The sequence below is a fragment of the Grus americana genome, chromosome 1 (assembly GCF_028858705.1).
Source record: "Grus americana isolate bGruAme1 chromosome 1, bGruAme1.mat, whole genome shotgun sequence".
In the NCBI taxonomy this organism is placed as follows: Eukaryota; Metazoa; Chordata; class Aves; order Gruiformes; family Gruidae; genus Grus; species Grus americana.
The window spans coordinates 16,806,419-16,823,857 of NC_072852.1; the positions used below are offsets into that span (position 1 = coordinate 16,806,419).

General features: G+C 44.3%; 1 protein-coding gene across 2 annotated transcripts in view; it reads left to right on the top strand.

The window, feature by feature from the left end:
• Nucleotides 1-2,507: 2,507 nt before the first annotated feature.
• Nucleotides 2,508-17,439, top strand: part of ABCD2 (ATP binding cassette subfamily D member 2) — a 51,385-nt gene continuing 36,453 nt past the window's right edge. The window contains exons 1-4 of one of the 2 annotated variants that reach the window (XM_054838760.1): nucleotides 2,508-3,953; nucleotides 5,304-5,484; nucleotides 10,852-10,973; nucleotides 13,922-14,090. In XM_054838760.1, coding sequence (XP_054694735.1) covers nucleotides 3,003-3,953; nucleotides 5,304-5,484; nucleotides 10,852-10,973; nucleotides 13,922-14,090 — 1,423 coding nt within the window. In that variant the 5' untranslated portion in view covers nucleotides 2,508-3,002. The remainder of the gene's footprint in view (nucleotides 3,954-5,303; nucleotides 5,485-10,851; nucleotides 10,974-13,921; nucleotides 14,091-17,439) is intronic. The other variant, XM_054838770.1, reaches the window with a different exon arrangement.

Here is a 17,439-nt window from a genome sequence, read left to right on the forward strand (position 1 = left end):
AGGTGATCCTGCCCCTCCACTCTCATGAGACCCCACCTGGAGTACTGCGTCCAGCTCTGGGGGCCCCAGTACAGGAGAGACACGGAGCTGTTGGAGAGAGTCCAGAGGAGGGCCACAAAGCTGATCGGAGGGCTGGAGCACCTCTCCTATGAGGACAGGCTGAGAGAGTTGGGGTTGTTCAGCCTGGAGAAGAGAAGGGTCCAGGGAGATCTAATTGTGGCCTTCCAGTACCTGAAGGGGGCCTACAGGAAAGATGGTGAGGGACTGTTTATCAGGGAGTGTAGTGACAGGACAAGGGGTAATGGGTTTAAGCTGAAGGAGGGTCGATTTAGATCAGATGTTAGAAAGAAATTCTTTACTGTTAGAGTGCTGAGGCACTGGAACAGGTTGCCCAGAGAGGTTGTGGATGCCCCCTCCCTGGAAGTGTTTAAGGCCAGGTTGTATGAAGCTTTGGGCAACGTGATCTAGTGGAGGGTGTCCCTGCCCACAGCAGGGGGGTTGGAACTAGATGATCTTTGAAGTCCCTTCCAACCCAAACCATTCTATGATTCTATGATGGTGGAGCAGATATCCACCTACAGCCTGTGGAGGACCCCACGCTGGAGCAGGGGGATGTACCTGAAGGAGGCTGTGACCCCATGGGAAGCTTGCACTGGAGCAGGCTCCTGGCAGGACCTGTGGCCCCATGGAGAGAGGAGCCCATGCTGGAGCAGGTTTGCTGGCAGGACTTGTCACCCCGTGGGGGACCCACACTGGACCAGTCTGTTCCTGAAGGACTGCACCCCATGGAAGGGACCCACGCTGGAGCAGTTGGTGAAGAACTGCAGCCCGTGGGAAAGACTCAGTCTGGAGAAGTTGGTGGAGGACTGTCTCCCATGGGAGGGACCCCACACTGGAGTAGGGCAAGAGTGCGAGGAGTCCTCCCCCTGAGGAGGAAGGAGCGGCAGAGACAAGGTGTGACTAACTGACCACAACCCCCATTCCCTGTCCCCCTGTGCCGCTCGGGGGGGGGGGGAGGAGGGAGAGACGTCGGGAGTGAAGCTGAGCCCAGGAAGGAGGGAGGGGTGGGAGGAGGTGTTTTAAGATTTGATTTTATTTCTCATGACTCTCCTCTGTTTTGCTTGGTAATAAATCGGATTAATTTTTTCTACGTCAAGTCTGTTTTGCCTGTGATGGTAACTGGTGAGTGATCTCTCCCTGTCCTTATCTTGACCCATGAGCCTTTCATTCTCTCTCCCCTGTCCAGCTGAGGAGGGCAGTGACAGAGCAGCTTTGGTAGGCACCCAGCATCCAGCCATGGTCAACCCACCAGAGTCTAATAAACTCCAAGATTACCCCACATCTTCTCTATGTAACTTTCCAGCAGTCCATTGTGAACATAGTTTGTGCAACCTCCTAGGAAGAAGTGAGAAATAGGTATTACTTGGTCTTGTCTTACTGGTCTTGGCTTTCTGGGTTTGTTTGGAAGGCACCTCGATGTTTTGATAGGTGGTGCCTGATTTTTACAAACAAAGCACTCTCTCTCGAATCAAAGATATTATTTCTTCATCCTGAAGCTTGTGTCGCCATCATCATCATTGCACTCTATCCAAAGGGAGCTGTTTTATAACAGTAATGTGACTTCATTTAACTCTGCGTATGCCACGTTACAGCGAGGCAGGTGGCCTCACTTTCCATTTCTAGGGGAGGGCTGGACTCTTCAGCACTCCTGCAAATGTCTAATAGCACATTTTTCAAATCTGCTTTTACATACACATCCTAAACGAATGCTTTATCTTATATTGATATGGTATCAGCTGATAGATAAAGTATATACTGATAAAGTATCTATCAGCTGATGCTGGTATACAATAAAGCTGGTAGCTTATTACTTAATCTTCAAAGTGTTAAAGAATGTAAAATATCTGAAGTCCTCTGATTCTCTTCCTGGGATTTCAAATACAGTACCTTTTCCAAGTAAATGAAGAAGTAGGAATAACAAATTAGGGGAAGAAAAAAAAAAAAAAGCAGCAAGACAGCTCCCTTTACTGTTAATTCCTTTGTGCGAACTTAGCCTGGTTTTGCTGCAGGGACCGTGCAAATCGGTCGGGGTTGTTTTTGTCCAATAACGCTGCAACAGCACAATACCGGCTTCCTTTTGACGAGAGGACAGGAAATAAATTACGCGTTATTTTGAAAGCGCTGCCCTGGAGACGCCGCGCTGCCCAGCCACATTTCCGACCCGAGGCTGTCCCTCAGCCACCGGCCCCGAGTGCTCGCTTCCCTCGCCCGCGTCGCTCCGGGCCGCCGCTCGCCCCGCACCGGGCGCCCCCCGCCACGGCGACGTTACAGCCCCCCCCGGCCCCGGGGGAGGGCTCGGGCGAGCGCCGGGGGTGACGCGGTGCCCGCCGCCGCTGGGGCTGCCGCAGGGCCCGAGCTCCCGTCGCCGTCCACCCGCCCACCCCGCCAGGGCCCGCGCCGCTGGCGGGGCCGGGGCCGGAGGCGGTGCCTGCTCCGCAGGGCAGGCGGAAGGAAAGGGCCGGCCGCGGCCTGAGGCGAGCCGGGGCGCTGCCGGGCCGAGCTCCGGGGATCCGCCGCGCAGCCGGGCCGAGCTCCGGGGGATCAACGGTGCAGCTGGGGCCGAGCTCCGGGGAACCCGCTGTGAACCCGGGGCCAACCGCCGGAGGACCTGCACTGCTGCTGCCGCGGTCAGGCCCCGAGCAAGCGGCCGGGGCCGGGGGAACCGGGCCACTGCCGGTGCCGCCCCACGCCGCGCAGCCAATGGTGGTCGGCGGGGCGGGCTGCGCGGCGCCGGGTTGCGTTGTGCAACGCGCCGCGCTTTGAAGGCAACCATCACCCCTGGGAGGCAGGGCTCATTCGGCATCTGTCACGGCAGGGCGGCCGGCAGGGAGCCGGGAACCCCGGCGGCCCGATGAAGAAGACCCGGCGGGGCCGACCTTCCCGCTGGGCATGAGCCACCCCCGCTAGGACCGGCGCGAAGCGGTGCCTCCGGCGGGGGCAGGATGACCCACATGCTGCATGCGGCGGCCCGGAGGGTGCAATGGAGCAGGGCGGGAGCCGCGAAGAGGGCTGCGTGCCTGCTGGCTGCGGCGTACGGGCTCAGAATCCTCTATCCCATCATCCGCAGGCGCATGAAGCGGGCGGGCTGCAAAGGCGGCTCGCAGGATGCCGGCCGGGCTGAAGGGGGCCGGGCTGAAGGGGGCCGGGAGGCGCCGCACCGCGCCGGCAGCCGGAGCAGAGCCTCTCCGGCGGTCAACGCGGAATTTTTCAAGCAGCTGCTGGAACTTCGCAAGCTATTCTTCCCAAAGCTGGTGAGCGCCGAGCTGGGCTTGCTCTGCCTCCACTCGGTCGCTCTGGTTTCCAGGACCTTCCTCTCCATCTATGTGGCCGCCCTCGATGGGAAGATTGTGAAAAGCATTGTGGAAAAAAAGCCCAGGAGCTTTGTCTTCAAATTAATCAAATGGCTGATGATTGCAATCCCGGCCACTTTCGTGAACAGCACCATACGGTACCTGGAGTGCAAGCTGGCCCTCGCCTTCCGCACGCGCCTGGTGGATCACGCCTATGAGACCTACTTTGCCAACCAGACTTACTACAGAGTGATCAGCATGGACGGGCGGCTGGCCAACCCTGACCAGTCCCTCACTGAGGACATCATGATGTTCTCACAGTCCGTGGCGCATCTCTACTCCAACCTCACCAAGCCCATCCTGGATGTTGTGCTCACCTCCTACACCCTCATCCGCACAGCACGGTCCCGGGGCGCTAACCCCATCGGGCCCACGCTACTGGCTGGGCTCGTCGTCTACGCTACGGCCCGTGTGCTCAAAGCCTGCTCGCCCAAGTTTGGCAAGCTGGTGGCTGAGGAGGCACACAAGAAGGGCTATCTGCGCTTCATGCATTCGCGCATCATTGCCAATGTGGAGGAAATCGCCTTTTACCGAGGGCACAAGGTAAGGAGGAGAGAAATTGGAGGGTGTTGGGGTTGCCTCTGCAGTGCCAGAGCTGACCTGCGCTTCCCCTGCTGCCTTCCCTGAGCACTTTGGGTCCTTCTGACATTTAAACCTGTTTACAGCTAGCACTTCCCGTTTCCTAGGAAAATGCTGTCTCAGGGGCGGTATCTGGGGGACCGGACCGTAGTTCCCTTGTGCTCTAACAATGTTCCTGTTTGCAGTGGATCCTATGCTTTTCTAGAAAGCTAATCTCGGTTCTTGTTTTTTCCCCAACCAGTTCATTCCATTTAACTTTTCCATGCTTTTTTTTTTTCACCAATGTTTATGAACTACCAGATTTAATGCTGCAGAAACAGCAACCAGGCACACCAGAGAGTCTAGGGGAAAACTGTGATAGCACAGAGAGCACTACAACCTTTGACACTCTTTTACATAGCTAAGCAAAGATGTAGTCATCAGAGTCTTAAAATAGCTTAAGTACAGTACTTCAGCAGTCACAGTTACATAAACTAAAGGCTTGTTTTAAAGCCACCTTATCAAGGAACTCTTCATATTTTTATTAGAAGTGAATTTTGGCTGTAACACCTCTCAAACACAATATGGAAAAAAAAGTCATTTCATGTAAAGTGAAAATGAAAGCTGGAAACCAGCCTGAAGTATTACGCCTTCAGTCCAATCAATGATTATGTAATGTAAATGGTTTATTTTGGTAGAACCAATTGTTCTCAAAAGATGCCTATACCAATGTTTTAAGTGCAACTGAATTAAACATTTTTTCAATTCCCACATATACTGGCTTGAACTGAATGCATTATATCATATTGCCTTGCAACTGTCTTTGACTTGTTAAACCTCTTGGGATAGTTCTGTCTTCCTCCAGACTTCTTGTAAAAACAAGCAGCATTGCAGTTTGGGGATCAGCTCTGCAACTTTAAGTCATTGAAGATAATTGATCCCCAAACACTTTCCAGTACGAGGAATTTCAGTTGCTGTGAAACTCTACAGCTGCAACTTCATTAAAAGGATGTGGAATCAATTTTATTTTAGTTGTTAGAATCAGCTGTTGTAACTGCCTGGTATGTTGTTCTTGTATATATCAGAGATCTTAAAAAAAGCTGAAAACCTGCCAAAGTGTTATCAAGGGACAATGGTGTAAATAAGAACCAAGTCCACTGACTTCCATAAAGCTGTGCGCTTTTGCTGTGAGACTGCAGCACCGTGGAAATAAAGTACAACGCAGCAGATGTGACTCAGAAGTCACAGTACCCAGTTATTTCATGCACATATGTGATCTTGTATGACGTGTGCATCTTTGTTGCATTGTATAAATGTTTTATTTTTTACCTGCAGGTAGAAATGAAACAACTGCAAAAAAGCTACAAGGCTTTGGCAGATCAAATGAATCTCATTTTGTCCAAACGTTTATGGTACATCATGATAGAGCAGTTCCTGATGAAGTATGTGTGGAGTAGCTGTGGTATGATTATGGTCGCTGTGCCCATCATCACTGCAACGGGATTTGCAGATGGCGGTAATACCATTTTTGACTTAATTTCTAGATGTTTCTTTAAAGTTATGTTCTCAAAAAACTGTACTTCTCCTGAATGCCATTCATATTTATTATTCACAGACTTTATTACGGTGTCCGTGTCTTGTGCGTAACTTTCAAGCATAGCAAGTCAGCTAAGGAAAGAGCAATACAAAAGATCCAGCTTTGAACATAAGCCTGATAAACAGCGTGAGTTCAGGTCTTAGAGGATCCTCATGTCACATGAGATTATAATGATAATTGCAGTCCTTTTTCACTAGCCACTGTTGGGGTGACAGACTGATTTTTGCAGCATCTTCTGCTACTTTACAAAATGATACTATTAACTTAGAGTGCTTATCTCCTTCCATAAACCATGGTGTAATTATAGGTAATTATTTACCTATGTGTTGACCTGTTAGGAACCACTGGTTTTCCCTGACTCCCTGGGAGAAGAGAAGGTGAAATTCAGATTCCAGGCTTGGATTGTGTAATTTTTGACATCCTATCACAACTTTCCAGGAAGTGAAAGGACACTCAAGTAGTGTTGTTATTGCAGATGCTATTAAAAAAAAAAAAAAAAGAGGGAGAGAGCAGAAAGAAAAGTAATTAAGGAGGGGTAGTGAAAGGCAAGTGGGAAAGTTTGCCTCAACAGGTTTCCTTATGTGCGGTTAGAAACATAGAATGTATTACAAATTCCATAGGATTCTTTAAGCACAAGTCCTACAATGTCTGTGGAAGGATCAGTTCTAAGTTGGGTACATTTAATCAGGAATGAGTGAATTACTTTCAGTGCAGGTCTTGGTAATTATATTCCAAATCAGGGCTATCCAACTGGACAAGCTTGATTTGACCTGTAGGATGACTTTGTGCAGCCCCTACATGATTTAGCTTACTTGCAGTGGTGTCAGTACATGGCTGGGTGTTCAGCTGTCTGAGCCACTGCCCATCGCGTGGCTCTGGAGGGCACTATATCAAGATCAGGGGGATGATCACTGCCCTAGTCCTGCTGGCCACACTATGGCTGATACAAGCCAGGATGCTGTTGGCCTTCTGGGCCACCTGGGCACACTGCTGGCTCATATTCAGCCGGCTGTCAACCAACACCCCCACGTCCTTTTCTGCCGGGCAGCTTTCCAGCCACTCTTGCCCAAGCCTGTAGCATTGCCTGGGGTTGTTGTGACCCAAGTGCAGGACGCGGCACTTGGCCTTGTTGAACCTCATACAGTTGGCCTCGGCCCATGGATCCAGCCTGTCCAGATCCCTCTGCAGAGCCTTCCTACCCTCCAGCAGATCAACACTGCCACGCAATTTGGTGTCATCTGCAAAGTTACTGAGGGGGCACTCGATCCCCTCGTCCAGGTCATTGATAACGACATTAAAGAGAACTGGCCCCAGTCCTGGTCCCTGGGGAACACCACTTGTGACTGGCCACCAACTGGATTTAACTCCATTCACCACAACTCTGGGCCCAGCCATCCAGACAGTTTTTTACCCAGCGAAGAACACACCCATCCAAGCTGTGAGCAGCCAGCTTCTCCAGGAGAATGCTGTGGGAAACGGTGTCAAAGGCTTTACTGAAGTCCAGGTAGACAACATCCACAGCCTTTCCCTCGTCCACTAAGTGGATCGCCTTGTCACAGAAGAAGATCAGGTTGGTCAAGCAGGACCTGCCTTTCATAAACCCATGCTGACTGGGCCTGATCACCTGGTTGTCCTGTACATCCCGCATGATGGCACTCAGGATGATCATCTCCATAACCTTCCCTGCAGTGAGGTGAGACTGCCAGACCTATAGTTCCCCAGATACTCCTTCCAGCCCTTCTTGTGGATGGGTGTCACGTTGGCTAACCTCCAGTCAACTGGGTCCTCCCCGGTTAGCCAGGACTGCTGATAAATGACGGAAAGTGGCTTGGTGAGCACTCCCACCAGCTCCCTCAGCACCCTTGGGTGGATCCCATCCAGCCCCATAGACTTGTGTGTGTCTAAGTGGTGCAGCAGGTCGCTAACCACTTCCCCTTGGGTTATGGGGACTTGATTCTGCTCCCCATCTCTGTCTTCCAGCTCAGGAGGCTGGGTACCCAGAGGACAACTCATCTTACTATTAAAGACTGAGGCAAAGGCATCATTAAGTACCTCATCCTTTTCCTCATCCTTTGCCACTATGTTTCCCCCCCCAACAAATAAAGGATGGAGATTCTCCTTAGCTATCCTTATGTTGTTAATGTATTTATAGAAACATTTTTTATTGTCTTTTATGGCAGTAACCAGATTAAGTTCTAGTTGGACTTTGGCCCTTCTAATTTTTTCCCTGTATAGCGTCACGACATCCTTATAGTCTCCCTGAGTTGCCTGTCCCTTCTTCCAAAGGTCATAAACTCCTTTTTTCCCTGAGTTCCAGCCAAATAAAGCACAGGGCTTATTATGGAGACCTGAGGTCTGTCATGATGGATTGCAAACATAATACTGACAAATCAACACTGTCAAGACCAATTCAAAGTGTAACAGGTATTCGAAGAATCAAGCGGACTTGAACTTACCAGTGATCTGCTTGAGAGAACAGTGCTTTGTGCCTCAGCAGGTCAGATGCAAGTTTGTTCATATCTGAAGAAACAGGTAGTGGATTTATTACTTTAGGATAAATCACCAGAATCAGAGATATTCACAAAACTGGCACCATGACCAGATCTGAGACTAAAGTGTAAAGCAATAGATTTTGTACACTTATTCAGGGAAAAAAAATAAAAGAAAAAAAAGGAAAAAATAATCCTGCAATAAAAAAAAAGAATCTTTTATGATGGTGATATTTCTGACTGAAATTTGCTAATTCTGTTACATATTTCAGGGAAGAAATTAACTGGCAAAGCCAAGATATTTGATAACATTTCTCATTCTTTTTGTATTAAACAATTGTCATTCCAAATGTCGTGTTTCTCATCAGTTTCTGGAAAGTAACTATTTTTGGAAACAAGACTTTGATTTCTCTAGACACAGTGAACACTTATCTTTGTTTATAAAACAAGTATGACTATCAATTACATAAATGAAAATGAAAAGGGAAATGTTAGATTCTGTGTGAAACAGAGACAGCCTGTCTGCCCTGGTACAATGCACCACTTCTTCAAACACAGGAGGCCAGCCATATGAAAAATGCTTTGGATGAAAAGCTCAAGAAAAGTAATCTTGGTGGGTTAGGCATGTAATATAAGAGCTTGTGTTTCGCAATGGTGAAACTCTCATAAATTGTATATAATTTTAATTTTTCAGAAACCCCTAGAAGTATGCCCACAATGACCGATGCAGTGGCTGGCAGAGATCTCCAAACTCTTGCTAGATGAGCTAGCCTGGGTGCTGGAAGCAGCCGTCAGTAAATTCTGCATTTACATACAGGAGGAATGCTGCATTAGTGTAGTTAAACCATACCTGACTCCTGAATGGTTTAATTTTGGTGGTTCTGCGTAGCATGGGCTGCATGGGCTATAATCCCATTAGTAAAAATTGGTTCTCTGAGAAGTGACAAACAATTTTCAATTTATTTTTTACTAATGAATTAACTGAATTCTCTCTGTCCCCTAAGTTTATTCTTCTTGGACTGGAAATGACTTTTTAAAATAAGTGAGGACTACATGAGCAAGAGTTTTGTAATCACTCTCTTTGCAAGAGGTTTTCTGTCCTTTTTTTTTTTTTTTTTTAAACATGCCTCTCATTGTGTCCCGGGTGGCTAGATTACGTACAACTAGTTGACAGTATACTGATGTTGTATAATTTAAGCTAAAAAATTTGAACATGTATCTCAATTAAAATTGTTATAAAAAACTTCTGAGGCCAGAAAGAGTAACATATAGATGGTGTGTGTGTATATATATATATATATGCAAAATTATGATGTAAGAATTTTTTAAAAGTTTTTCCTAAATTACCCATAGTATATTTCAGTGGTTCAGATGTAATTACATAGGGATACCTTTATGGATGTGTAAATGAAAACAAAATAATATTTAGATTTAACTAACAAAACCAGAAATATACATCTGGCTTTGGTACTGCATGTAGATTCTAGACACCAGATTTCTAGAATCTGATCTTGTCAGGGAGGCGAGACAGTTACAAAGTAAAAAAATATTGTTTGTTATGCTTTTGCATTGCTTGACTTAGCCCATAAAATTCAGAGTCACATCACACCTGCAGAGAATTCCTCCTAGATTTTATTGACCATAAGCACTGTGCAAACATCATGGTGGACGTTCATAACACTTGCTAATACAGGAGTTGCCACACTGGATCCACCTGTTACCCTGCCCAGCCTGATGCCTAGCAGCAGCTTAGCTTAAAAAAGAAGCTTTAAAAAAAACACTTTACAAACTTAAGAAAAAATGATAATATCCGGACCCTGTTCAGACTTAAACAATATATGAAGAGAGATATAAAGTTCTCTAATGCAGGAAACCCTTGAGACCTTTCTTGAAAAATCTTTAAGAGTGGTTTACTACACGTTGTTGTCTTCTTTTCTGTAGATGCAACTATTAACACTGAAATGACATTGTCTTAAAATACTCAGCGGCTTCTTTTTAAATCATCATTCCTTCAAGAAGCACACATTGCAAGTTGACTGTGCTGTATAAATCTGTAGGTCACATGGTACCAAGAGTATACGTAGATATGTTAAATGTAAACATATTTATTTCTCATGTATCTTCTGTAATTTCTGCTGCTGTTTTGTCCTTGCCTGCTGCTGCTGACATGTTCTTATGAGACAACAACTTTCTTTGGAGCAAGAGTTTTCTTGCTAATAGGATGCAGAGTCATAAACAAAGCATCACAACTTTGTTCAGATGAAGACAGAAACTTTGTTGTGAGAGAGAGGTATTGTGCTTAAACTGTACCTTTGATAAGAAAAGAGCTTATTGTTTTCTTATAGAAATATAATCATGTTGCCAAATTTCTATCAATATGAATGTTTCCTTTTATATGACGTCAGTAAATAAGTAAGGCTGAAATCGAATAATTGCAAAAGTAGTAAAAATGCTATTAAAAGTCTGTGCTTAGGTTTCACTTTTTTCATGTTTTAAAAAAAATAGGTTGAATAATGGTATATTAAAAGGAAAATTATATATGTGGACAAATAGTATAAAATAGTAAGTTTTGCATAACAAGATGAATTCCATATTCTTTGTTACACTTTTTTTTGTTACCAAGCTATCTATGCTAGTTACATTCACCAATTATTTTTGAAAGGTTGTCTTTGTAGAGTTAATTTTTTTTTTAATTTAAAAGCTGATCTGTAATGGCGTACATTCTAATCATAATTTAATTTTGTAGAGATAATTTTCAGAAGGATGTTTTAACAGAAAACTTTTTTTTTACTTTTAGAGTTGGAAGATGGCCAGAAACAGGCAATGGTTAGTGAAAGAACAGAAGCTTTTACTACATCACGAAACCTGCTGATCTCTGGAGCAGATGCTATTGAAAGGATTATGTCTTCATACAAAGAGGTACTGTATATCAGTCGTGCACTAAACAGAAAAGAAAAAAAAGTAAAACAGAATTTACATTTAATATAAAATGTAAAAAAAAAGCATGCAATTTTTTAAGGCAAATTCTATTGCAACTAAATCCACAGAGATCTTTGAACTGATAGTTTGATCTTTAGAGTTAAGTCCGCAAAGAGTCTAAAGTGTACAGCTGCCAGTGTGGTGCAACATGTAAATGTCATTTTTAATACCTGTGTTCAGGTGCCTTCAGAAAGCAATAGAAGTTCCTGGAATGTGTGTGATAAAAATTCAAATTCCTCCTCTCTTTGGAGCACAGACCTGAATTCAGGTTGTCTGTCTCCAGTGTATTGGGACTCTTCTGTTGGCAGTGTCATGATTTGTATAAAATACAAAGAGAATTGAATGCTTATTTCCTGGGTGCCTAAACTGTAGACCTCTTTTTGGTGTCTTGTGAACCTGTTAAATGGTAAGTAATTTTGCAAAGTAGAGAAATTTTAGCAGGAAAAAATCCACTTTGGGACAGCAGATAGTCTAGAAGTACAGGATGTTCATCTGGAAGATCAGAGATGTTGTTTCAGGTCCTTACTCAAATTCCAGTAAAGCTGGGCTTTTATCTGTGGTCTCTCTTGGGGATTTCTCTAGGTGCCGGCTGTTAAAGAAAAGTGAGGCAGCACTGTTATTCTCTCCAATAATTCTCTCTGAGTGTTGGTTCTACATTTGTTTAACTGGTTTTTGCTCATCCCTTTGGTGAGGACCCCTTTTCCCAGTGCAGTGCGAGGAGGCACGCATTAGCTAGGCAGCTAATCAAAGACTATGGATTCCGTTACTTGGAATTCAGCCATAACAGCTACAGCTTTGTAAGTTGGAAGAGGAGGGGTAGTTTGGTGCCTTCAGATATGGACTCTGACAAAACCAAAGTCTGTGCTTTTTTCAGGAGTTCTTCTTCTAATGGACTGTGATTTTGGCCTATGCTCCTTTAGCTGTTGCCCAGCTTGGCCTCTGCTCCAAAGATACTGCCAGATAACCTATTATACACTGATGTCATTTCTATTTCATTTTCAACATTCAAGTCATTTATATAATGTACATGAGGACTTAGAAACATTGTGGTTTTATTTTTTGGAAACAAAAATTCCCATGCAGTACTAGGAACAACTGAACAAACTCACTTTGTTTATAACATGGTGAGATTTTAATCCAGATAGCATGAGATCAAAGACCAGTTCTATGAATTTCCATCTTATTTTTACATTTATATTTCTCTTCCAGAGACGCTGCGGTACTTTAATCACATTGTCATTCCCATTTCATGATTCAGGAGTTTCCAAAGCAGGACAGTGTACTTCAATCTACTTCAAGTGGTAGTGAAGTTGCAGTTCTTGCCCACCTGGCCCACCAAAGCCATCCCTTTCTAGTCAATGTAATTCAGTGTGCAGATGAGGTGGGCTCAACATTTTTTTGCAGGGCAATAGTTTAGATGGTAGTATTTTGTGTTTTGCAAGTTTGTAGGGTCATGGTTCAGAAACTTACTACAAGTTATGTTTCTTCTGGGGCACCGTTGGTACAAGTTTCATTCATCACATGCAGGATTCTCTCCATCAAATGCCGTTGCCGACGCTGTACGGAGTGCTCAGTCCTGGCACAAGCTCCTGCTGAAATTGCTAGAAAGACTCCAGCGTGGAGAATGATGTTACAGCTCCTATATGCTACCTACTGCCTCAAGTGCTGTTAGCCCAATACTTTTCACAGCTGTTAATGCAATTAACCAATAGTGCAAAACAATGTACAGCTGATGGAGTTGAAACATTGAGTGATTACTCTTTTTAAACTGATTTTTTCAAGAAGTTGTATACTTCTTAACCTTCAGTGGAGTGATGGTCTTGTGGCCAGAACTAGCACTCACTTCTGAATCTGGCACAAACAGTGAAATTTGTAGAGGATTTTATGTTGGAATAATGTACATCCATAGTAGGTGAACTCAATCATGGGATGTATGTTTAACCACAGCCGGCTAATGATTTTATAATCTTGAACTTATTTTCTTGCTATTCTTGTCTTGCTCTCTGCATTTAGTATACAAATTCATTCTTTTAAAACCATCTAATAATACATTCGTAATAAGATGCCTGGGTTTAACCCTTTGCTGCCAGCAGATGGAGGCAGTTCTTTGGGAGCTCTTGGTGGTGTCGCTGCCCACAAACAGGAAGCTGTCAGGTCCAGATGCCTGTTGTTTCTCTCTTCACCAGGTGGAAATTGTGACAAAAGGACCAAGCCCAGGAGAAATCCTTTTAAGAGACCTCACCATCTTAAAAATGCCCAGTTGTAATCCAAGAACTCAGATTTAGTTCTGGTACTTTAGCATGCAGTTGACAGAAGAGTAATTTCTTTTTAGTACCATGTTTTAGGTTAGGATGCCCTGGTGCTGCCTGTTTTAGACAGAAAAGCACACCTTTCCCACAGGAGGTTTCAGTAATACAGGGAAGTAAATATAAATAATTACAGAAGCCAATTTTTCTCACTTCTGTGGACCTTTATTTTGCTGGGAAATGCAGAGATTTTGTTTTTCTCTTGTATGATAGGCTCTCTATTTTCAGATATGCTAATAGCTATTCTCTGCCAGTTGAAGACTCTACTGATCCATGGAAAAGAGCAGTCCCTGCAACCTCCTCATTTACTGCAGCTGTTATAGCTTACATAGGCTGAAATCTGTCCCCCTCAAACCATCTCTGCTGGCTGGTAGGAGCTGTGGGTGGCATACGGGTTAGCACAGAATCTCAAGGAATGCAAATTCATAGGTGTTGAAAGATGCATCGTTGATCTTTTCAGTGTAACATTTGAGAAGTACTGACTCAGAATAGCTGGGAATGTTTTTTGTGAATCTTTGGCCAAGCATTTCATTTATACGATCTGTGAAGTGTATCTGAAATGAGGCATTTGTTGTTTCTCAGGTTACTGAGCTAGCAGGCTACACTGCTCGTGTCTACAACATGTTTTCGGTCTTCGATGAGGTGAAGAGAGGCATCTACAAAAGAACTGCTGTTATTCAGGGGTCTGAAAACAACAGCAAGAATGAAGATAAAGCAGAATTACACATCAATGGGCCCTTAGAAATCAAAGGTAATTAATTCATATTTGTATGTATTTCCCTGTGTGCGGGACCAGTGCAGCGGGACAGGAGGTGAACAGAGATTTTGTTTCTACAACAAATCAGCCTCTCAGCCTTAATACCCCAGGGACCATGTTGCCTTCCATTTTAAACTCATGCTATTTTGTAACTCTGTCCTTATGCAGTGCTTTTCTAATACACAAAATTGCTCAAATGTTTTCTGTGAAAGCTTTCAATGAAAAAAAGCATTTAAACTATATTATTGGTGGTGGTATTACTATTCTTACATGGACAGTGCCAGCTTTCCTCTGACACTTAATTTTTTTCAGAGAATTGAGACTATAACATTGTCATCTTCAAACACCACATTATTTTGTTTGGGGTAGGAGGGAAAGACAGATGGTTTCAGTAGTTTTTGACAAAAATGCTACTTTGTTTTCAGCAACTGAAAATCAGCCTATGCTCATTTTTTCATAGTGGGAAATTTCAACTGAAAATGGGCTGACAACTTTACCCTTCCCCTCGCCTCCCTAATGATCTGATCAATATATACCTTGTCCCTCCCATCTCTATCCTGTATCTTTCTGGTGCCACTACCTTTCTGTCTCCACCCTCCCGAAATCACTTTCTGTGTACATTATTCCTTATCGTGCTACATTATGTGCCACCTCTCTCTCCCTCTTGCATCCAACTTCTCTCTGAGGTACTTAAAAGGCAGCTTTTGCAATGGGCTTTCCCCAATTTTCCCAACAGACCCCTTCTGCTTCTCCCCTATGTGCTGTTGAAAAGCCTCATTCCCTCCCTTTGGCCTCTGAAAACTTAAACCTCAGCAGAGTTGAAGGCACCGCAGTGCTCTTCATGAAATAACTTTCAACAATTTCAACAGTGCTGCCCTTCAGCACGGATTTCTCAAAGGTCCTCTGACAAGGTTCTTCATAACAAACAGTCTGACGTGGCATGGTGGATAGCTGTGGAAATAGCTAATGTCTTAATCTTGTAGATCTTGCTAATATTTGGCTGACAAAAGAAGTGGCATTTTATAGCTGTTACATTTTCTCATTTACAAGAGAAAAGGTTTGTAGTTCCTGGAGCAACAGAGTAATTTTGGGGCTCTTTTTAGAGAACTGTATTTTAAAAACAAAACCAAATACAGTTCAGATATGAAAGTATGCTGTTCATGTTCCCTTTTGGTCTTATACCCCACTCCTTTTTTCTCTGCAGCCTTTTCCCAAGATTTGATTCCACTACAGTAACACATTTCATCCAGCCTGAATTCCTCCTAAGTCATAGTGACTAGCGTTTGCTCCTGAGTGGTTATAGGCTCTCAGAGGCAATTGGCCAAAGCCAAAGATTGTGCACAAGGACTTACGCAGAATTTAGGCCACATGAATCTAGGCCACAGGCTCCACACTTTTTATGACAAGTCCCATTATAATACTGTTTTTCCTCCTTTCTTTTGGTCTTGATACCTCAGAAATCCCTGCAGAGTGGATTTGTGTGTGGATAAAAGTACACGTGCTCACATACGTATAAGTGTCTGCATTGTTAGAAAAGAAAAATCTGAATATTCAGCTTCCCCAAAGACTCTTTGAACACATACAACATATTTACTTTTGAATCATCCAATATAAGTTTATGTAACTATAGGATGTCTGTTTTGTGCCTTGCATTTACTGTTGTCAATAAGAGCATTGTGAAAATATAGAATCATAGAATCGTTTTGCTTGGAAAAGACCTTTAATATCAAGTCCAACCATTAACCTAGCACTGCCAAGTCCACCACTAAACCATGTCCCTAAGCACCACACCTACACGTCTTTTAAATACCTCCAGGGATGGTGACTCCACCACTTCCCTGGGCAGCCTGTTCCTGTGCTTGACAAGTCTGTCAGTGAAGAAATTTTTCCTAATATCCAAGCTAAACCTCCCCGGGCACAACTTGAGGCTGTTTCCTCTTGTCCTGTCACCTGTTACTTGGGAGAAGAGACCAACAGCCACCTGGCTACAGCCTCCTTTCAGGCAGTTGTAGAGAGCGATCAGGGCTCCCCTCAGCCTCCTTTTCTCCAGGCTAAACAACCCCAGTTCCCTCAGCCACTCCTCATCAGACTTGGGCTCCAGACCCTTCACCAGCTTCATTGCCCTTCTCTGGACACGCTCCAGCACCTCAGTGTGTTTCTTGTAGTGAGGGGCCCAAAACTGAACACGGCTCTCGAGGTGTGGCCTCACCAGGGCCGAGTACAGGGGGACGATCACTGCCCTAGTCCTGCTGGCCACACTATGGCTGATATAAGCCAGGATGCTGTTGGCCTTCTGGGCCACCTGGGCACACTGCTGGCTCATATTCAGCCAGCTGTCGACCAACACCCCCACATCCTTTTCCACCGAGCAGCTTTCCAGCCACTCTTGCCCAAGCCTGTAGCGTTGCCTGGGGTTGTTGTGACCCAAGTGCAGGACGCGGCACTTGGCCTTGTTGAACCTCATACAGTTGGCCTCGGCCCATGGATCCAGCCTGTCCAGATCCCTCTGTAGAGCCTTCCTACCCTCCAGCAGATCAACACTCCCACACAATTTGGTGTCATCTGCAAACTTACTGAGGGGGCACTTGATAATGAAAAACTTGATATGAAAACTATTAGAATATTTTTAACAGATAATAATAGAATTTTTTACATCTTGTACAAATACTGTCAAATTGTATTTCTGATTACACATAAATAAGCTTTAAAAGCATGCTAAACTTGCAAACACTGCAAAGTCAGGAAATGAGTATTATACTTTATACTTACTCAGCTTACTATTTTTTATCATAGATTTATTTTAACTAGAATTTCTCCACTCTATCCAAGTGCTTCAAAAACATGAATGAATTTTGCAGAATTTGCTTGAGATTGTGAAGGATAATTTTCTGTAGAGACATAGTCAGATGAACGCCAAGTCCTTTGCAAGTGTTCATGTGGTTGGAGTGACTGGTATGAGCCTTTTTCACAAAAGCATGTCTTGGCCAAATTTGTTAGCATTTTTGTGAACCCATCAAAAACCACACGCCTGGTGTGGTGTGGTTGAGCTCCCAATTGCATATCAGGTGCCTTTGTAGGAGTCTGAAGGCAATAGAGCCTCAGTGTGACGAGAAAGCTGCAATCATTTTGGTTTTTAACAGCAAACCACTTTCGTTTTCCATAATCTCATGTTGGACACCAGAGAATTGTTTTAAATAAAACTTATTTCAGGAAATAAAAGAATGCTTGGGCTCATACATGGCACAGAAATTTTTGCCCAGATTGTTATAGTTTGGCAAAATCAGAAGCAATTGAACAAAGAAACTCTTAATGGAAAATTAACTAACCTAAACTGAAGGAAAGC